We start from the raw sequence: 27,184 nt of genomic DNA, 5'->3' as shown, positions 1-27,184 counted from the left end.
TATTTATATTTCACACCTGCACAAATTATCTTCATCCATGTCACGCAAAGGTATTTTTGGGTGTGTTGTATGACATACAAAAACAAGGGCCAGGAGCTCACTGGCATACAACTGCTCCAAAAGTCACTACCAATTTCAACAGTTATATGATTTAATCATTGTATGTGCCCAAATCTATGTTTCAACACTTTTAATTTCTTAACTTAAATATGGGCCATGGTGTTTATAATTTAAGACTTATGCTTCCGAGTTTGGTTTCTTCAGGCTAATCATGCTCCTTGATCATGAATTATTTAGTGTCTGTACAAAACTAATCCAAGTAGGGATTCATAGGCTATATATATGTGTGCAAATTGATCTGCCCTGCATATCTTTGCATTGCAAAAAGCTATTTCATTTTCACTTCTAATTTATACTTTCCTGCCTGTTTACTTTTAATGATAATTTGCCTTGGTCTTCTGTTCTTAAGCATTACAGGATTAAGGTGTGTACTAAAGGAATTTTCTTCTTATTCTATACTCTGGGTGCAGTCAATATATAATTAAGGAAAAGCAGCCCATATGCTATCTTGATGAACTGCTTTGGGGCCTTTTGGGTACTTAACTGTTTTATTGGCCTGAAGAGAATTTTATAAATCCTTCTTTAAATAATTTTTTTCTTCAGCTTTGCTTTGATGGATTTATTGATCATTCGATTGATCAATCGATTGATTGCTTTGCAAGCAGGTAGCCAGGCCAGAACATTTTGAAAAGACATGTCCCTCATTGTCCTTGAAGTAAGAAATTAATGCTTACTGTGCAATTTCTTTTCAGCATAGCTGTGATAGTACTCCAGCAAGCAATGTGGTCTTACTGTATGTTGTAATTAACTTGTAATTTAGCCTCAGATTTATTAGAACACACACTGAATGATTTTACATTGTTCTACATTGATTAGAGTGGATCTCTGTAGTTAACAGTGATGGCACATAGACAGAGATTTTGTGACATTTCCTCGTGCATTTGCTTTATTCATTCAGAACCATGTGGTAGCCTGTAAAATAAAACAATCGATTAACGACAGGGGCCACGTCTTCCTTAATTTGTGCATAAGAGTGATATTTAATAACTCTGCTTAATCTCTGTCATACCTAAGCCACACAGGACATAGTTATGCCTACTACCACGATTCGTTTTTTGTTCCTTTCAAAAATAATGGTTTTGTTATTTTAACTTGAATTGTGAAGACAAAGTGGCTAAAATGATTTACACATTGCTTGTCTGAAAATGTCACTATTTGTAGCTCAGTTTGTCATAATAAACATCCCAAAGGGGTTTCTGTGTTTGGCTTTTACTGAAGATGTGCCTATAGTTATATAAAATATCATTGGTAGATCCTCTGTGCATTGTAAGGTGACAAGTAACAATTCATATTACCATTTATCAGCCACCTAGAGAGTAAAAACTCGACATAATCCTGTATATTCCCTCTCTCATATTGAAAAACAATCTTCTTCAGACACACTGCACTTAACCAAATTAGCCTGATTTAAAGTGATTCTTCACTTACACTTCAGACTGTAATCAATCTTTGGAGGACATATTCAAACAAACAAACAAACAAACAAAGTTACACTTTATTATAGAGTAGAGACATTAATTCAGTGACGTGAGACTTGGGGGCTGGGGTGGAATGCTTTGCTTAGGATAATGAGTAGCACAAAACCATACACCATTATATAAATTGTATTGCTGGTGTTAATTCAATTCTTTATGCTAAAAATAAATGTTCTTTTTCTTTTTTCAGCTCTATAACTACATTTAGGTCTACATAGATCTTGGTGCTAAATTCAGTTCCTATAAATGAGCACTTGAGGGTAGGGATGGTGACACTGCTATCATGTATCTGCTCAATGCAATGTTCTTTCATTTATAGTACTTGTAAAAAAAATATGCTGTGATAGTATTACAACAATGGATTGGACTGTTTTTTATGAATAATGCACAATCAAAAATATCATCACAAAGAAATATATACATAATGTGATAAAACATCTTAAACCTCTCATGATGTGTTCATTCTAGCATCAGGGCACTAATCAATGCAGCTCTTTAGGCCTGAAAAAACTGAATGAAAAAATCCCAGTATATTCATCTTCATCTTTCAGCCATTACAGGTTATAGACAAAAAGAGAAAAAAATTTATATTGAAACACAGTCAACTCTTATTTACTGCACCCCTGTTCAATCCTAGGTCCCTCATTTAGCTAGAAACTGCATTTCATTACAAATCAAGATAAACAGAAGGTTTTGTGATGCCTCTGACTGCTTACTAATAAATATCTTAGGAACAGTATTGTTATCAATGAATATTTAAAAATGTAATTGTACATATAAATAAAAAATAGTATTGATACATCCCTATTTGAGTATTAAGAAGCATGATGAACATTTTGAAGAGGTACATTTGGAAAAGTACTGTGACAAAAAAAGCCATGAATGACAACAAAAGAGCAGAAAGAGTTGAGTGTCAGGAGTTAAGGTTTCAAATCGGCTGGTCAGAGACATCAGAATGGCCAAGTATGCAGAGATGCTGTTGGTGTGAATAAAGCTCTTGAATTATATATATCTGATATTTGAAAGTGAGATCACAAACATGAATTTTGTGTCATTCTCCCCTTGAAATTATAACATTTAAAAATATACCAAAAACTATTTCCCTGTTCTGTTAGTGTGCATGAGACTGCTCTATAAGATACTCACTGCAGTAAACTGCATGCAGTGATATTCTGGCTTGCTGCAGTCTCCTGGGACACTACAGGTCTTCTGCATTAGATTGCTACCATCAATCCTGATTATACTACTATCCTTTGAGAAAGGCAAATCCACGCACACATATACAGCCAACTTAAGACTCCTTTAGGAGACAAAGGCATGATAACAGAATGAATGTGAACCAGCCTATATATAGTCTAGACATGGAAAAGACTATTAAATTGTAGAACTGCAGAATTAAATGATATTATCGAAGTAAATTAGAAGGTAAAGAAATCATTTTGACTGACTCCTATCATCAATAAGCTGTAATAAAATGATTACTAAAATGAGTATAATCTAGTTTCATTATTAAAAGGCTTAACCTGAAGAGAAAAACAATGAGTATTTAGACATGACACTTTTCTATAAATATTGCACCGTTTAACTGTTGATATCACTCTACTTGTGTAAAATTCTACTTTCTAATTAAAAACTGTTATTACAGTGGTACAACATCAGTAGTGGAAAAGTAAAAATGAAACTTTCCAGGGATTTCACTTAAAATATGAAAGTTTATCAGTTGAAAAGAACAAAAGACTTTAAGAGGGATGTATAAATCAATGTGTACTAGCTAGGGGATCTCTTTCTGCTTGTGCAGCAAATTAAAGCAAACATTTGCCCATATTGTTTCTGAAAAGTCCCAATGTCTTGTTAATAGAACCGTATAAAAGCAATATCATATTCACCATCATTCATAAACCGATTATTGACATGTCCATATGAACAAATCACAGCCATGTCAATATTCAATATGTCTGCACTCTTGCTTATGCAATGTAGCGCAAAAATACTTTATATTGCATGTGTTTATTGCACCACATTTGGAACATGTTGAGCTCTTCATCTAGAAGTATTGATTTTAGAAAATGTCTAATGATGGTCTTTCATGTGTTGCTTTGAAATGGCACTCGGGCATGTTTGTGAAATGAAGCAGGAACAGCTTTAATAATTATTTAGATGGGCATATTGTAATGAAGTGGATGGAACTCTATCAGAATATAGAAGAAAAAACCTTGCAGAAAAGCGTTGATGAAATTGGTCCTTTGTTTCTTTTGCACCACATTTGGAACATGTCTGTTAAAAAGAAAACAGCAACAGCTTCATGACCTTCACAGAATCGTGGCTTGTTATGGGGCTTATTATAGTACAACTCTTAATGGATAACAGGGCTTCGATCTGACCGTGTTACTGTAACCTGAGCAGGCCAGTGACATCCCGGATGCAGAGAAAGTGGAATATCTGTGTGAAAGTCCATATTGATTTTTTTTGTGGGCGTAGTTCATTGTGGCAGCAGTTTTTCTATTTGTGTAGCACTCAGTATTAGATAGGCATGAGCCTGTAGAATGCGAATAGAAGCTGTTTACTGCTGTGGCAGACTGCAGATGCTGCTGCACCATGGCCCTGCACCCTCTATGAGTCATGTACTGATGAGATTGTCTTACTTACCAGGCTGCTCTAACCTTTTCTTATGTTCTGGGGGTTAAAAAAAACACAAGAGAAACTAATGAAGCAGGTATCATTGCCACAACAGGGACCAAAACACAGATAACACACAGAAGTGCTGACACAGAGGTGGTATAAGAGAATATAGACTCAAATTCTGATGTACAGCTGGCTCATTAATGTTTTGTGAGTGGAATGCAGTAAAACTCGACAGTGCCGCATACTGCACATCGACAATATGCGTACACACCTCAGATACAGTATGTTTCATTGTGCAATGGTGAAAGAATGCTTTTCTCCCATCATGATGGGAGAATATCAGTCTCTAGAGGACAAAAAAGGTTAGAAATTATTGTCTGTTTCTCTGCACAGTGCAAAATGACAGTTCTCTGCATCACTTTAATGGTCTGTTTGGTCTTTAGTTTCTAGGACCAGTTTAATCACTAGTATGGAACTATAAAAAGAGCTAGTGGGATGTAAGTGACAGACATTTCTGTAGCATAGATATTTTAGTGAGGTAAATTGTATGCGTCTTAATGTATAATTCATGCTTCCTTTCTGTAGCATGGTTACACGCAGAATGATTTATAATTAGGCAGTCACCAATCAGTCAGCGCCTGACACTAGTAATCAGCAACAGAGATAAAGAATGCAATCTGGAAGGGAAATGTGATATTTTATTTATTTATTTTTTTTTAGGTTCACTAAACAATATATAAAAAAGCATGGTATATGAATACCTAAAGCAAACACTCGGAAATAATTATGATCACTTTTCCAAAACTGGCCCTTTCTCTTTAGTGAGAATATGCAAAACTGCATTTTAGCTTCCTGGAGTGTAGATTTCGCTGATGCTGCTCTCACCTCTGTGTGAGCTGGCACACTGCCCACCCAGCATGTCCACAGTGGTGTAGAATAGGCATGGTAAAACACACTTTAGAAAGGCCACTGAACTGGCAACAAAATCTAAACACACACTCCCACACAAAACAAAACAACATACAGACAAGAATCAGCATCTTCCCAAACCTCTATTCATTCCAGTCGATACAGGACAGCATATGAGGCAGTTAAGTGAAATACAACTCATGTGTTTGGTGTTTTATTTGCTCGCCTCATGTCTGTATCTGCTCCCTTCAGTCTCCACATGATCTGTACTATTACATTAAGATGTCTGATGCAGTTATGGTGGGAACAAGTCTGTAGAAACAGCAATGCTGGGATGAATTGTATTTTTATAATTTCAGGCAGGATCCTATTCACAACCAATCTTCCTATACTAATAAGTTGGCAAAAACTACAAATATATATGACTGTTATCAATTATATCTACTGGATCAGTGCATGCATCATTCTGTTTACATTTACCCACATACTCTTTATTTACATATAGCTCTATAATTCATTTTATTTACCTTACTAGCAATGTGCATTACTGGAATGCTTCATACTGTTTGACATTACCTGTACACTGTGGTATCCTAAGGTATTGTACCATAACCACACGTTTTTAACTTTTTATTTGTTTGTTATTGGATAGTTAGTGGTTAGTGGTTGGATGTTAACTGCTCTTTATTATGTAAGTACTCATGTGTCAGACAGGCCGTCAGAGCTGGCGCCAGACCATAACTAACAGGGGGCATGCGGCTTCCAACGAGGGGGCACACAATCGGCAACAATATCTTGCTTATAATAATCAGAACCGACGAGCCATTTTCTAACGCTGTGAAAACAAACAAGTTGGTAGCATCAAGGATTTTCTCCGCATACACATAAATATGCTAAAGATGCAATAACGCATGAAACGCCACAATGCAACCAATCAGAGGAACAGGTTTATATCCAATGAAAAAAAACACAATTGTAGTTTCTCATTTTGATTTCATCTACATAAATTCTTGGAACGTTCAATGTTTAATTTATTCAAAATATTCTTGATATATATATATATATATATATATATATATATATATATATATATATATATATATATATATATATATATATATAAAATTAATTAAAAATTGTTTGGGGGCACAACTTTTTGCAGAGGGCATGGCCCATGAGTGTCCCCCATTAACAAATATAATTATCTTGATACCGCCACTCAAGCACAACGCCCATCATTCCATTGGCAAAATTTTGTTGTTGTTTACATGTGTATGCATCACATACAGTTGGAATGTATTGTATCTTACATTCCCAGTCAATGCTCTTGTTTTCTTCATTCAATTCAATTCAATTAATTTCTTTTTTGTATAGCGCTTTTAACAATGAACATTGTCTTAAAACAGCTTTACACAGATAATGTGGTGATAAAAATTAATAAGATGTTATTATCTTATTCTGATGAGCGAGCTGGTGGTGACTATGGCAAGGAAAATGTCCCCGAGATGGCATAAGGAGAAAACCTTGAGAGGAACCAGACTCATCTGGGTTGCACCAAATGTCCATTTATTACAGATAAACGGTTTTCTTCATATGTTGCACAATAATTGATTTGATATTTTCATGCTTTTAATATTCAAACTCTTTTATCCTTCATTTGCTTGCATGGTCAGTTCCTGACACCGTTACAACTTGATTGTTGTGCAGTTGATGGTAACATTGTTTTATGTTCTAACTGAGCTATAATAATGTACATAACATATATATACATAATGATCAGTGATATATATGTGCTATACTTATTATCCAGTAGCCATTTGGAACAGGAGAATATTTAAAACACAACAGCCACCTCCCAAACTTGTGAACTGGATTTGCTGCATGGTGCGCTAAGGGTAAGAAACATAAGAAATTAACCAAGTAATATCATTTATCTACAGGGAATTAAAAAACTCTACAGTAGCTTTCAAACAATGCCCTGTGTGCAAATTCCCAAAACAGTGCATTATGTAGTAAACAAGCAGTTTCAGACAATGAGAAATCAGGCAGTAAACATGACAAGAGAAAAGATTAAGTGACTCTGGGGACATTGACATCTACTTAACAGTCTTTTTATTTGGTACATAGGCATCAGTATCATCAAATGAAAACAGACAAAAAAATCATATTTATTTCAACTGAGACACAATCAGCAATCAGAGTAGTTTCTCTTTCAGGCTATCTGTCTCAGGATAAATGACTCCAAACTATGGAGCTGCACCAGGTGAACAGCAATTTAAAGCTATGGTGAGTTTGGTTCTGAATCACACAAGTATGGTATAAATGAAACAGAAAATACAAACATTAAAGCATTGCTTTCTCATTGGTACAAGCATCAGGCATACACTACTTCTTTAGTCATTTTTTTTTGCTTATTCTAAATAACACACATGTTGGACAGGCAAGAGCACATGAACTTATTCTGGTAAAGTCCCCAGTGAGCTCAATAACACTGGAAGATGTGACATGTAGCAGCAAATGTTGCAGTACTGACAAGCCAAACGAATATACAAATTAGGATCAGTGTGAGGTACTGCATGTTATAATCCTGAAATCAATGAACGAAATAGATTTATAAAGTCAAACTTAAATTATGCTAGTTAAATTAAACGTATTTGTATATGGCTTACTTATATATGGCAAAGGCCCAAATAATAAACATATTCTGAAGAAATATCTTGTGAATAAATTGTGAATAAATAAGTACAATGAACAGAGAATGAAGCAATAAGAAAAAACCTTTAAGTCCTGCCCTGCTTGCCATCAACATGCAATTCTGTTTTCAAATTCTCAAATTTCTAATGTTCATCTTTTCATTCTACTGAGAAAGAAAACAAATAATTGAAAATCAAATTTGAATATGAGACAAAATCAATTGACATGATATTAATCATAATTACATTATTTTTAGGAACTTATCAAAATGTCAGTTTTTGGCAATGTATTCCATTTATAACAGAAGGAAAAGAAATGAAGAGAAACCAAAAAAAGAGTTTAAAAAAAGTTCTCGAGAGAACAGGTAAAAAATATTCTTTTTTTTTTTGTTTGTTTCATTTCAAATATTTTTTAAGACATAGGGTCTTTTTTTCACATGTTCATATTTTGGCATCGTACTTGTTGCTCTTATAAGCAACACCCTCCCACTTTATAAAACTGTGAGATCGTTCGAAAACAGCTTGTGAAAAACAGACGTGAAATCCCGACAGTTCTTTCACAACCTTTAAAACAGTGGTACTTGTAATCAGTGTGTATTCTGACATATTTCATTCCTGACAAATAAATACATCTTTTAAAAAATCTTTACACTTCTTGTTTTCTCGAGTTTTACACTATCCCACCGCATTTAAGGCTGTCACACAATTCAGCATGACTAGACCAATCAGAGCACAAAGCACCTAATGCGCCTTTGTCAAAGAGAAGAATTTATATAAAAGGTAAAGTATGTATGAGGTATTTGGTCACGTTTTCTAAAAAATCACAAGAGTTATTTGGCAATATCAACTCCATCAGTAAAAAGAGAAGCATGGTTCTTATTTTCTTGTATCAGAGTATGAAAATATATGCATTATTCACTAGTTATTATTTTATTTTTAGTTAGCTAATTCTATATAGAATTTGAAGTCAAAGGTAACCATAGAAAGAATTGTGAGCTAAAATGTGAAAAACTCTATTGGGCTTTAAGGGCTTTGTTTTGTTGCTTTGGTTAATGGAAAGCCGAACGTCTAATGTTTTTAGTATCACGGTTACCCTTAAAACAGGAACGAGCATGATATCTAGAACGTCAACTGAAGGAAAAGACTAATAGAAAGCAATGAAAACCGTTATAATAAATCATCTTTGGACATCACTTGGTTTTCACTGAGTATTTGGAGAAGTTAAAAAAGCAGAAAAGACAGAAACTAGTTTTGTGCCCAGCTTTGTGACAGCAAATACTTATATAATAAAACGTATCACCAAAAAAAAATGGAAAATGGTTAGTAAAGTATTTAAAAACAATAACAGCTCTCCAGGACAACCACTGGTTCTTCGATAGCCTTCCTCCTGTGTGCGGTGCTGGTAGGAAAGTGCTAGAACACCTACGCCAACCACAGCAGGCTGGCGAACTAGTGCTCTCTGAGTCCATTCCTTCCTACAAGTGTTCACTCCTGGCTTGTTTTGTGGACCATATGTTGTATTCCAAAAGCAGAATGTTCTCCTCTGCATTGGTCTGATCACTGAAGAGTCGTGCAACATCGTGGTTAGCGAGCACTCTCCCATTCACATGGCTGGAGAGAACTTTTGTACCTTAAGGACGACATCTCTATTAACAACATATTCGAAAGCAAAAGCCCCAAAGGTCAGTGAGTTAACCTAAAGTTTAGAGTGAAAGCTCTAGCATTGTGGACAGGTTTGTGTCCAGCAGAAGAGGCATCTGAGACACATGGACACAGTGGCAGGTGCTGGTCGAGGGCAAAAGTATTACCGTTGTAGTCTGAATGGCACAGGACACTGGAACCAGCACCAGAACAACAACAACAACAAAAAAAGCAGGCTCCGATGTGCACAGGGCTTTTGGTCGAGGTAGGTATGCTTAACCAGCAGCAAGGCAGGCAGATGGTTTACCGTGATAGCTCTGACGTTCTCGTCAGGCTGAGGTAGCTATCTTTGGAGGTAATTTGGTGCGAGGGGAGGAAAGAAGAGGGGGGTCCGAGGGTGCAGGGATTAGGCCACTCCATTGCACTCTTCTGGCAGGCTAACGTGGTGACACGATCACATATATAAGGCTACAGTAGGGTGTTTCACTCAAAGCGGAAATGAACTGAAAAAACATTTCTACTAGGTGAAAAATTGTGCTACATACGTATGCTATAAAACATCACATAAAATCTACAGGAATATACAGCATCTGTACAGTGATGTTAAGGCCTCAGAATTTGCAGTTTTCTTCTACAGCAGCAGGCACACATTTATTTTGGTCCCATTTTGAAAGAAAGGGGAGAACTAACATAAGCAGCAATTGCCCTTTCTTATCTGTATACTTCGAAAAACAAAGTAACAAAAATATAGAATCAGATATAGAATTATTAGAATGTTAATATAATAATAATAATTAAAAAAAACACCGTAGTCCAAATTTAAGAGCAGAATATAGTATCCCCTTTCTATAGGTTAAATGGTTGCAGGGTGTGTGGATGTTACTGCTCAAGCAAGGGCAGACTGCAATAAGGCGTTGGTGAATAGAGTGACATGGAGTGGCCAAGTACTGCACTTTAGGGTGGTGGGGTGTTTTGTAGGGTGAGGGATAAAAGAGAGTGTTTAAGGAGTTATCAGCCTGTACCAGTGCCTGTGCTCATGGATGTGCCTTGTGAGCAGTTGGGTTGCTGTTCAATAAGAACCTGGCAGTGTGCCCCTGGAGCCTGGTTTTCTGCAGAACTGTTCTGAGGCTGTGAACAAAGAACAAATGGCACAAGGGTTAATGACACTGAAAATCAGAATAATGACTACTTTGAAACAGTGAGTGTGGTATGGTATAAATGGAATCGGTGTGCTATTCAGGTATGTGTGTTCATGCTACCTGTGGCATTAGCTCAATAGCCTCAGTGGTGCGTATCATTCCCTCTTTAGGTACTGTGTCTCCCAGTGGTCCTGCTCCTCTCTGTGGTACTGTCCATTCCACCTGGGTCCCTTTTCTGCAAAATGAGCTACTCATAGGTAGACACACACACAGAGATCATGTGCATCAGTGTAAGTGCATATAATTAAAAGTTAGAAGAACTTACTTCAACTTATTGGTACTGGGATAAAATCTTTTAAATGCAGCATAGTAAACTAGACAAAATATAAAAACCTTGAGACAAAATATTTTTCTGGCCAAGCCTATATCAAACTTTATTACAACATAGTCTCACATTTTCAAATTTGTAATAATTCCCTATTTGTAAAGTACTGAATTTATATTTGGACTTAGAGGCATCTCTACAGTCTCCTGTGACATTTCCTGCATAAATAAATTTATGTCTGTCCATATATATATATATATATATATATATATATATATATATATATATATATAGCTTTTGGTCAATGAATTTGTCTATAAACATGGTCCTGATTCCTGATCTGAGTTGCGTAATGAGTAAGAGCTCTATATTAACATGTAGGTGACCAGATACATATTTTACTTACAAAAAATAATTTATATTTAAATGTAACTAAAGTACAAATACCAGAAAACAAATCTATAAACCTCTTGGAATTGTAATTTTAGAATCTGTTCAAATCTGGTACAAACATGCTACCAGACTGACTCAGCTTAAACTGTGGATCAACAGAGTATAAAACAGCTGGTTACAGATCTGGATACAAAAAACTTCACTTACCTGCGGCGGTATGCAAACATGAGAAAGAGCACGCAGAAGATGATGCAGGCCATTCCAATGTGAATACCAACCACTATGCCGGTTACAGAGCTGTCTCCATCCTGCCTGCAGTTACATAAGCTTTGTCCTCCTGTTTACACACACACACACACACACACACACACACACACACACACACACACACACACACACACACATAGTTAACATAATGATCACCAGTGTCTGAAATAAATGATTAACAAATGTATTAAGACCTGCTTTTTCAGAAAAGTGGTAATGAACTTGATTGGCCCCTAAAACCATCTCATAGGAGGAAACTCCCTGTACACATCTGTGTCTTCTTTAGACAAACTAATTTACATAGACAGTCTATAATGCCCTTCTCTTAAACAGATCCTCTGAAAACATCTACAGCCCAGGATCTCTGTGGTAAAGACCATAGAAACTGAGCTCCTAATAATTCAGTAAAGTTTCTATTCCATGAAACTCTAAACTGCAATGAGATTTAGTTTAATCTTTCTGGGAAAAAAAAATATATTATAATTATAATTATAATAATATTCATAATTAAAAAAAAAAATTAAGCAACAGCTGCACCATGAGCGTCCTCAACATTCTGTCCTCACCTAGTGGTAGAGAACACTCACTACAGACAGCTGGGTGAAATTATAGTCCATAAGTACTCTCACATGTATGATTTATGAATATCTGTCTCTATGTATATGTATATATAAACATATATATATAAATAAAGGTGAGAAGGCTAAACCTACAGTAAACCGAGTTTCGATTTTGAGTATTGTTTAGCTCACCAGCACCGCTCTTGTCTCCTGTTCCACTCTCAGCCAGAGAAACCAGGCGTTTATTGGCCATGCTGTCTCCATTCCCATTAAAAGCTACCAACTGGATCTCATATACAGCTGCTGGCTCTGTCAAACCACACAGACAAATAACCTTCAGCTGTGACAGTATGATTATTATACTGATTACTATGTGATCATGTGCTTGAATATTTTCTGTATGTGTCTGATTACAGAGTTAAAGCAGACTGCAAATGTTTTCAATGACATAATCAGTAGTGAAAAAGCTATGACTCAGATAAATCTACTCTAGAGATAATTGGTAAAAAAAAATCAACAACCAAGACTTTTTTCAGATTTGTGTGTGTGTGTGTGTGTGTGTGTGTGTGTGTGTGTGTGTGTGTGTGTGTGTGTGTGTGTGAGTGATTCTAACCAAGGTGTGAGATGGTGTGTGTATTTATGTGGCTGGGGAAAAGTTCCTCTGGACCAAACTGCTCCTGAGGCACGACACGGTGTGACAGTTTAAAGCCCTCCAGCTTTCCTGGTTTACTTGGCAGTTCCCAATAAATCTGCATTGCTGTGCTATTCAGAACTTTAGTGAAGAAGTTGGGCATTGTGGGAACTATAGAAAGAGAGAAAGATGGAGGAGAGAGAGAGAGAGAGAGAGAGAGAGAGAGAGAGTGGAAGAGAGCTCACATATTATTAAAAATTTCAATTATATACTGACAAAAAGTATAGTTGGTATTTGTTCAAATGACATTTGTCTACATGACACTGTGTTACAGTGTTGTGTGGTGACTTACCGCCCCCTAGTGTTGTTGCAATGACAGTGTTGGACTTCTGGCTGGCCCCCAGAGGAGAATATGCTTTGAGATAAATGGAATAAGTGGTTGCTGGTTCCAGGTTAATAAACTCGTGCTGGAATGTATCCTTACTCACAGCCTCCTGGAGCTCTTTACTGTCTGGCTCTGAAAAGTAAATAATTGAAACCTTATTGATCAGATCACTTCACAAAATTCCACCGTTAATTAAAAGGTAGGTTGTTAATCTCTATTATATCTCACAATATCACTATTCGTTTATGTGGTTATTTAGCTCATGTCTAATTCACATTCTAGGTCCTGAAATTGAATCCACAACCCCAGTAATTCCTGTTCTCCACTGCTTTCTCACCTCCGAGCATACGGATGTGCAGCACGTAACCGATGATGTTGTCAGCCACGTGGCTTTCAGGCTGGTTCCAGCTGAGCTGCAGGGACGTGTGTGTAAGCGGTGATGCAGTCAGGTCATGAGGAGCCTCAGGAAGAGGATTCTCAGGAGACTGGGACACAGCTAAACGTGCACTGGCCTGGTTGGTGCCGGCGCTGTTCTCTGCTATGCACTGATAGATGGCTTCATCCTCAGCAGTGATCCGGGTTACAGCCAGAGTGCTGCAAAACAACAAGTATCCGCATCATTAAAGGAATTTCTAGACAAATATGATGCACACTGAATTTGCTGATTGATATTAAGTGCACTAACTGAATCATACCTGTTGTTGTTGGTAAGCTTTACATTGTCTCCAGGAGTGAGGATCTTGCCATTTTTCAACCAGATGAGGTGAGGCTCAGGGACTCCCTGAGCCTGGCAGGTAAACACTGCGCTGCCCCCTACTGCCTTAGACACAGATTGCGGCCACTGCAGGAACTCAGGCGGAGCTGAGAGGAAGAAAGTTTACATTTTTGATTTAACTTTGTATTCATTGTGTGTTAACATATTTTTTTAACAGACGTACAGTACAATCACTAACATAAAAGTAGTATAAAGCACAGATCACATTATAAACTGGATTATTTTGCTTAAACTAGGCATAACTAGTTGTAAATAATGAGTGTACAGTTTTTCTTTCTCCTAGGTTTTCTGCTAACTAGAAAAAAAACTGTACCAGCTACCAACAAAACAGACAAATACACAGGACTCAGCTAAGAATGCAAGATAGCAGTCAAGGAAAAAACAAAATAAGACATCCATCAATAGCAGCCGGGTGTTTATGACTCTGCGCTAACAACCACTGTAGGTCTGGATCTATTTTATATAGTTCCATTTTGAGTTAGAGAGCTTTTCTTGATGTTCTTCATATTAAACTGAAACAGCATTTTCAAAGGCCTTGGTGTGACAGTCCAAATACCACAAACAGCAGAGGACACACTCAACTACATGTAGTACAAATAGAAATGTGATGGTAAAAAAAAAATAATAATTTATAAATTCAATAGAAATAGAAGAAAATATCAAAACGTTCTGTACTGTATGCAGGTTGACATACGGGAAGGAACTGTGTTGTTATGAGTAATAATATTAATTATTATGCAATTAATAAATGTTGAAATATACTGCATGGGTACTATATGTAAAAGAAGGCAAAGGGTTTTCTTGCTCCATTTCCAAAGCCTTTTATGGCCATGAATAGCGACCACTCAACAATCTTTACACACTGACCTGAAGTGAAGTGTAAAGCATACACTGAGAAAAGTGCTCATGTGTGTGTGATCAGAGCTCATTTTAATGGCTGTACATAGCAGGGAGAGACAGAGGGGGGTGCTTTCTTGTAATAAATCCACCCTATCAGTCCTGCCTAGCAGCTTCAAGAGCTCTTCACAATCAAGCATAAGCAAAAGCATTAACTCCGAAGAGCTGATTGCTCTGCAAACAGAGGGAGGCTGAATGAAGCACAAGCTTCATTATCGCACACAGCGAGATGCTGTGCTCGTCTGTCTGTCTTTGTGAAATAACTGCACTTCTCTTTCTCTAGCTGAATGAGGTAGTTTGTCTCAGTTTGGTGCTAAAAAAAGAAAGGATGACTCGAGAGGCTTCTCAGCGTACAGGAGAAGTTCAGCTGAAGAAGTTCATGGTCATGGGAAATGGTTGAGTGTACAGAACCACATCAGAATACTCTGTTGTGCAAACACAATGGGCCTACTCTGTTTTCTCTCGCATCTCTCTAGTCATTCTCCGTCAATTTGTCGGCTGCATGTCGCTCATAGACTGCCTGTAGTCCCCGAAGACTGCAAGAATCGCCGTCCCCCCAATCCTCAACCACTCATCCACACCCAGGCGCACTCCCACCCCCACCTTTAACACGCACCATTTCCTAGAGGCCTGCTGGAATGGGGTCAGGGGTCAAAGGTGGGAGGTGATCTTACACTGAGACATATTATTCTGCCCCTCCTCCTTTTCCCCCTCCTTTCTCCTATTCTTCCATTCTCACCCTCTTATTGTCTCTCACCCTGCTCCACCTTTATCCAACAACCCGGTCTTGTCCCTCTTTACACATTCTTTTTGTATCCTAATATATTCTTATTTATAAGCTCTTCCATGCACATCTCTGTTTTCCTTTCTGTGGAAGTGAGCATAAATTTTAAGTTAAATCTAATTTCTAACTGTTATTTGCTGTTACATCCCCAACAAATCAGAAGACTAACCAAAAAGTTCTCTTTTTGTCTGTCTGCACCCAGATGGCTGTTCATTGTCTGTCTCATATCAGAACACATATGCTGAACTTGTTCAGGCTTGCCTGGCATGTGGACAGAGGGCAGACAGGGTCAGAGCAGACCAAATCCATGACTAATTTTCATTTACATACTTCCATTTTATGCGAACTAGAGTTTCCCATGCCCAAAGCCAGTTAAACCTATAAAAAACTGTTCAAGTTCAAGGGCCTGGGGCAAAACAGGGCCACTGGTCTGGGAACCGCAAGCAGATGGTGTGATGAGCAGAATAAGTAAGAATAAGCACCAGACAGCCTAATAATGAACATGTATGTGGCACCTGCATTATTGTATATAGCAGAAATTTAATTAAAACAGAAGCTGGATGCAAATGTAAGAGACAGATAAGCCCAATGCTTAATAATATCCTAATCCTTAATAATATCCTAATAGCCTAATATCCTAATATATATATATATATATATATATATATATATATATATATATATATATATATATATATATATATATATATATATATATATATATATATATATATATATATATATATATATATATATATATATATATATATATTATATATATCATATTAGGGATAACCAAAAAAATGTATATCTTAATTGGAGGTTCTATGACAAATAAAAAAACAGTACAGCTACTGAGAGGTAAAGCAGAGGTGGAAAGGCAGGAGTGTTTCTTTTTTTTGTTCCTCTGCCAGCAATCAATAAATGAATGAATGAATTATCCAGCCATTGCAAAAGCCTGTGAGGGGAGAAAAGACTGATAGAGGGAGAAATTGATTGACTGGCTTATGAGGAGAGTAGGAGAAAATCTCTGGCACAAATGACAGACATTAAACCTTTTATTGTATGCTCACCTCATATGTATATGGTATAGTCAATACAACAAACATGCAATCAAATCGAATATAGCAAACTATAAATGTAGGTATTATTTTATGTCAGATAAAATCCCAATTTGCTTTAGATATTAAGTTTTGATCTGAATAAATTAACTACAGCCTTTGTTTTCAGTAGCTTGATAATAAAGCACTGGATATGTTTTTGTATGTGACTGCAAGCAGCATTGTACTAAGAGCTAAATGCAATATGTGCATGATTATGAGTCCCCTCCCCTGTGGGGGGCAGGGAGGGTAGTACACACTGGATTAGCTTATAGGGCATTATCAGTGTCCAGCTGGAGTCCCACTCATTTATTACAAGATGCAATTGTGTGTCTGTATGTGTATGTGGTAGGGGGCTGTACATGCAGAGGAAAAGGGGTGTCAGCCCAGAGGTCTCAGCAAGGCCCGGTCCAGGTTAATCTAGTCTGACCTACACAAAAACTCTCTCATTTATCCTCAAATGCATCAATACGCATATGTGTATGTTTGTGTGTGTGGGGATAGAATCAGGATACGACTGAATGGACTGCTTGGGGCTATACACATAAAAGCAACCAGGTCTTGACTGAGCCAGTTTCATTTCATAGGTGACCTCTTAAGGGTAGCTGCACACAGCCTATGATCAGTTTCTGATACATGACATTATCCATATGTGTAAGTAAATGAAGTCCTAGGTCAGCTATAAATATACCCCATTTAAAGAAGAAATATCCAGTAGATAAAGAATATACCTTTTATACCAGGTAAGTATATATAAGACCTTTACAGAATCTAAAAATTCTATGGGTAGCTGTAGAAACCGAACAAACTAAAAGCTTAAATCAATTCAATTTGTAATCCAATATCACCTGTCCAACTGTCTGCGCTGCTTCTGTGCCGTCGCAAAATCCTCAAAATATAAAAGTGTGCTTACACACTACAGATGACAATGGATACACTTCTTTAAATGATTAATAAACAAATAAGAAGACACTAATTGTAAGATATTTAGTAAACAAAAGAGAAGTAACTACTTGTATATAAATGATTTTTGCAAATATGTAATTTTTTTAATTTGGCAATAATGTTTTTTTCCATTTGCTTTTTTCTCATAAATGTGGAAGAAGGCATTATGTCTAGAGTTCAATCAAATGCAGTCTTTTGTGATTTTATCACGTTTCATTTTTAGACCTTATAATGCTATAACTTTTTTTTTTACTTACAATACAAGCCACAAATCACGTCAAAGTCGACTATTCATCTGACTTTCAAGTAAAATCTAAAAATGTATTTTAAAAAATGTTTTACAGAAGGAGCATTTTCTGCTTATAGTTGCTACATATTATTGGACTGTAATATGCAAAATGTATTTAAGGGCCAGTAATAAGATATCAGCTGCCTGTGGTCTACCTGAAGTCAAGAAATTTGACAAAAATTTGTGCACAAGCATATCTACCAAAATATTATAAAGCATTTAAATGATAATAATGTAGTTTGGAAGGGATTTTTATCCTACCCTGCACCACCAGTCGACCCAGTGCGGTTCTTCTCATCCTGCTGCCAGGCCTGTTGGCTGAGCACACATAAACCCCAGAGTGCTGTAGGGAAACATCTGAGATCATAAGATTACCCGTGCCCAATACCTGGATCCCGTCCACTCCAATAGAACGTCCATCTGCAAGGGACATACACATGCAATTTAGAAATAAAAATGTGTGAATTAAAGGCAGATTAGAAGCAGAAACTTACTCTAACATGAGCAAGATTACATAAAACTGCAAACAATTTGAATAAGAGAAATTGTTAAAACTGTTTTTACGGACTATAAAAAGTTTTTTATTCTACCTTTAACCACACAAAATGTTGCTACAGAGAAAACAAGCTCATTTTCAAGAATTTATCTTTATCATAGAGTATTATAGGTTTATTATGCTTCTGTAAGTCTGCAGTATGTTCTCTAGCACACCATGAAACCAGCCTTACATCATTTGCTGCAATGTCTATGAGTATTTGTGTAAGAAGGTATCAATTTTACCCAGCCTGCTCCAGGACACAATTGGTCGGGGGTTGCCTGTAGCAATGCACTCTAAAATGGCAGTCTGGTGGACGTTGATGGTGAGGTTTTGAGGACCTGAGAGAATCACTGGCTCCTTATAGGTACGTGAAGCTGCCACTGTATAGAGAGAGGCACATAGATAAACAACGCGAGGAACACAAAAAAATATACTAATGGGAAAAGCAAGGTGTAAGTTATACTGTACAGTATGGTCATTGGTCTCACCAGTGACACTAAGAAGGGCCTCGTGACTATAGCGTGTGTTAGCAATGTTTTTGGCTACACAGTGATACACTCCACTGTCTCCGTGACGCACGCCAGTGATCTGGAGAATGCCATTGGGCAGGAGAGTATACCTGCAAAGGGATTAAGAAAACCTCAGAACCATATAATACAGAAATAAACATATGTATTCATGTATTTATCTACGCAATAGAGATAAAGGCAGAAAATGCCACCCTAACTGTGAATAAAATGTGTGTGGGTTTGTAACCTGTCATCATCTGTGCTGAGCGTGGTCCTGTTCTTCTCCCAGGTGATGCTAGCCTCAGGGATCCCATTAATGGCACAGTGAAAGCGTGCCACCCCTCCTTCATCCACTACCATGGACTCTGGGTGGGTGTGAAACTTGGGAAGAGCTGGAAGATAACAGAGATTAAAACAAATGATTTAACACATTGTCTGTAAAAGGGTGGACCTTCTTTACTCCCCACATATTTGGCTGACACATGTTCCAAAAATGACTTTCAATTGAACCATTGTACAACTGAGAACTTGAGGGCCGGGAATTGATTCCTTCTGAACAACCTTTTTGGTGAGTAGGCCAAAGTCTTAACTATTAGGCGACCTCTGCCCTCTCTAACATCAAGAGACATGTGATCAATAATGAAGGCCATTCTTAGAAAGAAATGAATTCTTTTAGTAGCCTCTGGCCTAATTGAAGTCCAAGCGGTGATGAGGAAGAGGATTATCAATATAGTGTGCATGAGTTAAGGGGTCCCAAGGTGCACTTTTTAGAACTAGAATTCTTATGTGCAAAGTCTCCACCAGAACAAAGGCACATCTTGCACTGAAAGCATGAAGACCACATTATCATTTTATTTTGCAAACAAACGAGGGGCCAATTTAATTAATAAATCAGAAGTCGGTCAGGACATTTTTGAAAATAGATATGAAATGGTAAATACAGGGCCACTTACATGCAAACTGTACTCGTGCCTTACGGCTTATCAGCATGCCATAGCGATTCTGTGCGGCACAGTCATACTCTCCCGCATCTGTCTCATTGCTCTCCCGCCGTTTCTGGAAGTTTCGGATCAGAAGCATGCCACTGCTTAACACAGCCACTCTGGGGCCCACCTGAACAGGTACACCATTCCTCCGCCAGGTAATAGTAATAGGCCCTTCTCCATCCACCTCACAGTCCAGCATCAAAGGCCGGTCTCTTACAGCAATAACATCATGGGGCTCTTTAATGAAGGCCAGCTCAGAAGCGCTGCCCAATTCTTCAAAAAAAAGCAAAAGTGGACAAGTCAGGTGATGTAAAGCACAGGTTTTTCTCAGCTTTTTGATGTGAAATGAGGCAGCTGCTTACAAATGGTGAAAAGATCATGTGGCTGAAATCCTGCTTTGATGATGAAAATGGTGGGGCAGGGAAAAAAACAGCTTCATAGTGATGATTATGATGATGATGATGAGGAGGAGGAGGAGGATGATTTTGATGATGATGATGATAAGCTGATGAAGCAAAGATCACATAATAAAAGAAATATTAGTTCATTTTGATATTTTTAAGAATTGTGACAAGAACAGTATTGTAAATATTACTCCAAGAAGCCCTAGTACTTTCAGGCAGTAAATCCAGTAAAGGTCAGGACCAGAATGCTGTGCAGAGAGAGGGGTAATGGTTTATATTACAGTAATTGATTAGAAAGAATGCTTTAACACAAACATTGACATCACTACTCATTAATCTGCCAAGAGATAACATTAAAGCGCTGGAAATATAATAGCACCATTAACACCAAGGACGTTATTATCGGCATCCGGTGTGTATTTAGCAAATAATACTGTTTAGTCTGTGTCCATACATGATTCAGTGTGTTTGGCCACTGATTGATTTATTCTTAGATATGCAGAGGAATTGGTCAGAGGCTGGGAATGCCACAATGACATCTTCATTCCTACTGCACACTACTGGGTGTTTGCATGAGAAAGTTGTGGACAACAGCGCAGGAGGGGCCGCAGGCTGGCTGAAGAGGGGCTGCTCCAGGCTATTCATTTCAGCTGAACTTGCACTTGACTTTCCCTAGTCTGATTGATGGCTCTGTTAGCACCCCCCATCCCTCTCGATCACCCCAAAAACAGCAACACAATGCTGCCAAATGCCACAAACCCATTCAAGCACCCAAAAGCCATGGCAAAGTCAGAAGTGGAGGGGATAAGGGTGGAGGGAGATGGGAACAAGGTCACATGATTTGGGGTTTGGGGTAGACTAGTGATAGTACTCCATCTTTGCTCCCACCACTTTATAATTACCATTGCCCCACCCCCAAATCTCATCATCCCCCGCCACTCTCTGTGGAACCATCTGCCCTCTCTCCCTGCCCCCAGCACATTTTCCCCCTTTTCACTTGAACTTGGGGGTGACTTTCCCATGCCACCCGATCACTCAAACTTCGTCTCTATGCTTATGCCTCCAACACGCCCATCCCTTCATTCTCTCTTTTTTTGGGGATGTCTGTGTTTGGTGATTCACTGACACAGACCCTGACCCTTCACGTACCCTGCACCCAAATACTCCCTCTCCCAGCTGTCCCCAAAACATACAACAAAACACTCCAGTCGCACTTGAACTTGAATGCATCCAATTGTCATATTGAGAGTTTGTCACCTTTCAGCACATCTGATGACCGCGTGAAGCCATCATCATAAAATGCTGTCTAGCCTTCCGGCCCTTTCCACACTTATTGCCATTCTCTTGCTCCTCAGGACATCATTACAATCTTCTATCATTCCAGTCCAGCTGTCCTGTCTGATGCACATTCTCACACATGATTTTTCAACTCTAATGCTAACCTTCAGAACAATATAAGCTCTCAATTTTTTTAACTCATGATTCTCTGCATAGTCTGTTTATTGATATCAGTTATAATAGTTGTGAAAATTATAGTATATGATTTACATTATATACTGGTTTATGTTTTAATACTCATCATATAATTCACTGAGATTTTGTGCCCTATATTGATGAAGACATTGTTATCCAAGAAGAAGCCTCTTATATCAGCATATAACTGTTTCATTATACATAAAGGTGAGTGTTTGATATGGACTTAGAGTTTTCCTTTAATTTGTTACCTATGTGTATTTATTGAATGTACATCACTTTCTTAGTCCCTAAAAAGAACAGTGAAACTCTAAAGCTGAACTAAAGAGCACAGAGTCAATTCACATACTCCTCCATATAACTAAAGTATGAAGGTGCTCTTTTAGTTTCACTTAAATTGGTTAAGCATTTGCATCTAACACAAGATAAAAACAGAAACAATGTCCATAAAGTTAAATTTAGATTTCTTAAAAAAATGTTAGGCATGTCACAAAAATGTCCAAATGTCACTGTTTTAGCCCAAAGGCTTCAACCAATTAACTTTATGTCTATGGATTTTTGCATTAACTAGAATATCTCCACAGGCTATCCACTAGAATCTGGAGTGACACTGGATCCATTTAACTGATCACAATATTTGTTTTTGAGCTCTTTTTCTGATCACAATTTGTAAGAGGTTGAGCAGCACGATTGTAACAATGGCTTCTTTGTTAAATTAGAGCCACTTAGTTATGCCTACAGCGCCATCTGCATTCTACTCTTCCACAATAGCGAGCCCATATCCACTCGTAAAGCGCTATGGGACCTCCTGGCCCTGCGTGTGACTGAGAGCGCAAGTTTGGGGATAAACTCACCTCCCATCTGGGTGTCATTAATAAGCAGAGGACTTTGGATATTCACTTGGACAGAGCGAACCCCATCAAACCCCACCCCCATGGGTAGACAGTGACCTTAGGCCCTAAAGGTCATGAGAGAGTGGGTGCAGGGCAAGGAAGAGGGAGCAGCTTGTATTGGGTAGCTAAAGCCCAAAATGCGCCCTATCCTTTTGTTTATTGTTCCAAAATCTGGCCATGAACTTCACAGTTTTTATTGTGGTTTTGCCTCATGCTGAAACCCCCACAAACAGTCTGGGGTGGGGGTTTGGGTGATAGATAGAAGACAAACATGGGTAAATCTCTTTATTGATGGTGTCCCTTCTTTTTAAAGTCCGTAACATCAGGGTTGGACAAATGCAATTCTGTCGCAAAATCTGAAATTGAAATGTTCTTCTCTAGGAACCACTGCTTAGGGCCACCATTCAGAATTTCACAGTTTGATTCAAAAATATGTTTTCCCAAGGCTATTATTCAGATATAATGCATCACGTAAGCACCACTAAATAAAATACACATGTAATAGCTTACAAATAATTCAAGTTTTGAATCCGGTATCAGACCAAATATATGTTTAAAACACCTTATACTCCAAAATCTGTGAAAATCTTTCAAAATAAAAGAGAAAAAGTTGCTATGTATTAGGCAGGCCAGCTGATGTATTACGAGACAACTTCACTTTAGCACAAAAGGCAGGCCAAACATAACCTAACCAGGTTTAAAAGAGTTTGAACTACTGTATATTGTGCTAGATCTTTAAATCTTCTTTTATGGCCCCTGTTGTAAATGTTTTATAGGCCACTGCATAGAATGAGCAATACACCCTGCTGCCTCTTTCACATGTAACAGAGCCTCCACAGCCTCTGTGTTTCCATAGCCTCAATAGTTGGTCACAGTATAAACACAGTGCCATGGTCTCTATAGTTTGGGACAGAGGGACTCTGTCTGTGGAACTCTAAGTCTGAACGCAGCAGGAGAGAATGAGCCTGCGGCAAGCCCATTGTCTCTCTAATGGGAGTTACCTCCTCGCTCTGGCTGGCGGACTCCGTGCCCATTTGCTGCCAGAGCAGGCACACAAACGCACAGCTCTTGCCTATTGTCTAAAGAGGGATGCTCATTAAAGTGTGCAGGCCAAATGGGGAATGGGTGTGTATAAGACACAAGACCATTTCCGATTGAGGATTGGGCCAAATTAAGTGTGAGGCATGTACTTACATCCTCCTCGCTACCCCCTGGGACTTAATAGAGAGGGTAATTAAATTAACAAACAATTATAGAAAGTGGGTATAACTCATCAATAGGCTTTGTGTAATTGACTGTCTTTGACTTATCAAAGGATCAACCTGATAGATTTGGGATACATCTTATCTTCTATCAGCCCATCTCATGACTCAGGTTTTGGTTTCATATGCTCTGTTTCTCTGCATTTCCAATCAGGCTCTGCCCCCCCACAAATAAGTTAAAACCCACATGTGATGCGTTTATCATTTATCATGATATTACAAATCATTTATCATTTAAAAATCCTCCTACATCATTCTTAGCCACATGAGTATCATTTAAAGCAGTTACTTTTTAAAAATGAATGATCTGACCTCTGTAAGGAACACATGTCTAAAAGTGGTTTGTCTTGTTATATTGCACTTAAAAATGAATTTGACACTGACATTTTGTTCAGGTTCTCAAGAATGCCGCTCTTGAAACACAAGAGACACTTCTCACACAAGAGGGGTAAGTGTTCAAAAATGGTAATCACATACATTTTGCTGATAGCCCCTTTGTAAAGGCAAATAAAAGCATGCGGAACATGAACGTTGCTGGCAAAGAACAGCTTTTTTCTGCAGGAAAAGTTCTATGGTGATCACAAATATTCCGAATTTTGAGCCAGCGTTTTCTGAAAAAACCTGTCAAAACATACACCATTTGCTGCAAATGAGATAAGATGCTATGTCTTCAGTGTGATGCAGTTCTGTACATGTTATACCACCTGCTAAGGGATGAAGCAGTTTGCTTTCTAATCCCTATTCCCCTGCATTTCTCTGTGATAAAGAACTTAGCATTTGGCCCTAATGCATATTCCCAGCAGCAGATTTCCCACAGCAGTGAATTAGGTTTGGCTCTAATTGGTAAACATAAGACAGACCCAGCACATGAGCATATAGCAGCAGAGCGGTTGATCCACAGAGCAGAGAGAATGGATGCTTTGGCCCCCTCCCTCCTGTTCATTGCTGGATTGGGCCTGAGCCGCATGCTGTGTGGATCTTTTGGATTAACCCCCTGAACCAGAGGGGAGCCTTGTTGGATTAAAAGTAGCTTGGTTGTGACTCTATAGAGATGTGTGTGTGTTTGTGTCTTGGTTTCAGGCAGCTGCAGGAATTGCCACCCCTTTTAATGAGATCTCAATCAGAGCAGCCATCCCCCCCTCCCCTGAAGCTTTCCAAGTCTTATGGAGATGAGGGGTGTTGGGGTGTGCCAGAGGTCAGAGCTGAAGGTCAGTGCCAATGTCTGGCCTATGTCTGTCTGTCTGCTTCACACTGATGGCCATGAACTTGCAGCTTCAAACCCAAAATCTGGTGCTGTGCATAATTAAAGCTTTCATCCTAACACATATCAAATACAGGAAAGGCTCATTTGATATTTTAGGTACCTTCTAGAAATGTTGGGACTAGCAAAAATGTTAAACAATTATAAATCAAATGATCCCTTATAATTCTAATAAAAAAATAATGTAACCATTTATTTTGTAAACCAAATTTCACTTAAATAAAATACCCATGAACACCTGGAAATCATTCAGTTTTCTGAACCAAGCACAAAGTGTTACCTGAAAGTTTCTTAAAGTTTCAGACTCAGGTATGAAATGTTACATGTATCCAAATGTTTGATATTCAATATTTCCTATTTTTGTTCAAAAATAAATGTTTTGAACGATCTTCATCATTAATCAGCTAACATCAGCTGACCAAAGAATCTGTATAACACTGAGTAAAGCGCTTACGCATTAATACCTTTCTTTTACACGCAATAACACCATAAATTAAGTGTTCCATCAACCACAATTGCAAATCATCTCTATGCCTGCTGTCATTTCCAAATTCTGATCTAATGAACATTGCCTTACAAGAATTCAGTTTAGATTGCATCATGATAAGTGCATGAATTGCAATACAGTGTGACTTAAAATCTTGGCAATAGCTTATAATGTGTTTATAAACTCAATAATCGTTAATATGAGTTTATATAGAAGCCGAGAAAAAGCTCAAGACTTGTGTTCATTGATAATGCAATAACATATTTGTACACGTAAAATCGATTAGATGATAAACCATAATATCCTTGATATCAGGATAATTACTGCACCATATATACAGCTTCCAAAAGAAATAAGTGTACATCAGAATCATTCAGAAGTGTCATGTTTTTGCAAAATTTCTAAAATGTTAAATGCTGTTTAGGAGTAAAATAACAGACTGGAATATTTCCAGTAATGATCAACATGATTTAGAAAAACGTTGAGGTCAAATTAATTGATTAAAGCCCTGAGCTTCATGTAAAAATAATAGGATGGAGTAATAAAGAACCAGATGTTTTGAGCGGAGAAACACATGCAGGGAACTTGAACTTCAGCTCTAACAGCTTACATCAGGAAAAAAAACTAACAACGTGTGTCACTAACAAACAAAAACAACCACAACAACCAGCAGAAACCATTAAAAGCATTAAACATCTGCTTGGGCTCATTTCAATATCTCCAGCAATCTTACAAACCCTACAAAGCATTTTTGAAAAGGAAACACTTACAATATGCAAATAAATGTGCAATCTGCAATATATACAAAGAAAGAGAAAAAAAAAACATGAAGACAAATGAAACAGGACAAATAGGGCTAGAATTACAAATAAATAGGACATATTTACCTAGAAATAATGGCAGCACGAGTAGAAGCGGCACAACGCTGATGGTCATGGTTTGGCAGTAATCCGTCCTGAGCATCATTTTACATTCCAGAGAATGAGCAGATATTTTATTTGTCCTCAAGTCACTTATTCAGTCCAAAAAAAATATTTTTTTAAGAAGAAGAAAAAGACGGCAAATAACACTACCTATTTTAGTGAAAAGTCAGCAGACCATGTCGACCCTAGCATGTTGTTTTGCACAAAGCCGTGTGTGTGTGTGTGTGTGTGCAGTCTGAGCGCTGCGCTCTGCGTTCGGAAGCGCACTACAAACACTCACGCGCTCAGTTCGAGTCACACGAGCGAGCTGAAACACGGGAGCGCGAGTCGAAGGAAGCAACCAATCAGAGTGCAAGGGGGCGGAGCTACATACACGTACCGCTTATAAAAGCGAAGCACGCGTTTATTGAAGCTTTATATCGGCAGGAGTTCTCTCTTTATCGCTTGTGTACCTGTGGTGAGGTACACACAGGTAAACAAAAACAACTCACATGGGCT

General features: G+C 37.9%; 1 protein-coding gene across 2 annotated transcripts; it reads right to left on the bottom strand.

Moving 5' to 3' along the window:
* Positions 1-7,221: 7,221 nt before the first annotated feature.
* LOC124383925 (immunoglobulin superfamily DCC subclass member 3-like) lies at positions 7,222-26,891 on the bottom strand. Of its 2 annotated transcripts, XM_046846311.1 has the most exons (15): positions 26,651-26,891; positions 20,346-20,488; positions 19,951-20,256; positions 19,245-19,389; positions 18,977-19,107; positions 18,731-18,868; positions 18,212-18,370; positions 13,856-14,021; positions 13,498-13,754; positions 13,128-13,292; positions 12,758-12,946; positions 12,337-12,453; positions 11,525-11,654; positions 10,720-10,846; positions 7,222-10,588 (listed from the first exon to the last, which is right to left on the bottom strand). In XM_046846311.1, exons 3-15 carry the CDS (start codon positions 20,180-20,182, stop codon positions 10,472-10,474), a joined length of 2,073 nt encoding a protein of 690 aa, XP_046702267.1. In that variant the 5' UTR covers positions 20,183-20,256; positions 20,346-20,488; positions 26,651-26,891; the 3' UTR covers positions 7,222-10,471. The 2 variants fall into 2 exon arrangements, with proteins under 2 accessions (XP_046702267.1, XP_046702265.1); XM_046846309.1 differs by lacking the exon at positions 20,346-20,488.
* Positions 26,892-27,184: the final 293 nt, after the last annotated feature.

Source organism: Silurus meridionalis, chromosome 4, assembly GCF_014805685.1.
Source record: "Silurus meridionalis isolate SWU-2019-XX chromosome 4, ASM1480568v1, whole genome shotgun sequence".
Lineage (NCBI taxonomy): Eukaryota > Metazoa > Chordata > Actinopteri > Siluriformes > Siluridae > Silurus > Silurus meridionalis.
The sequence above is the reverse complement of the archived record's forward strand: the minus strand, read 5'-3'. Positions and strand labels throughout refer to the sequence as shown.

Coding starts and splice junctions, on each gene's coding strand:
- LOC124383925 (XM_046846309.1), bottom strand. CDS start 26,729: ATGATGCTCAGGACGGATTACTGCCAAACCATGACCATCAGCGTTGTG. Junction 19,108..19,244: donor CTCAGCACAGATGATGACAG/GTTACAAACCCA, acceptor ATCCCTTTGCAG/GTATACTCTCCTGCCCAATG. Junction 13,293..13,497: donor GCACATCCGTATGCTCGGAG/GTGAGAAAGCAG, acceptor TTTACTTTTCAG/AGCCAGACAGTAAAGAGCTC.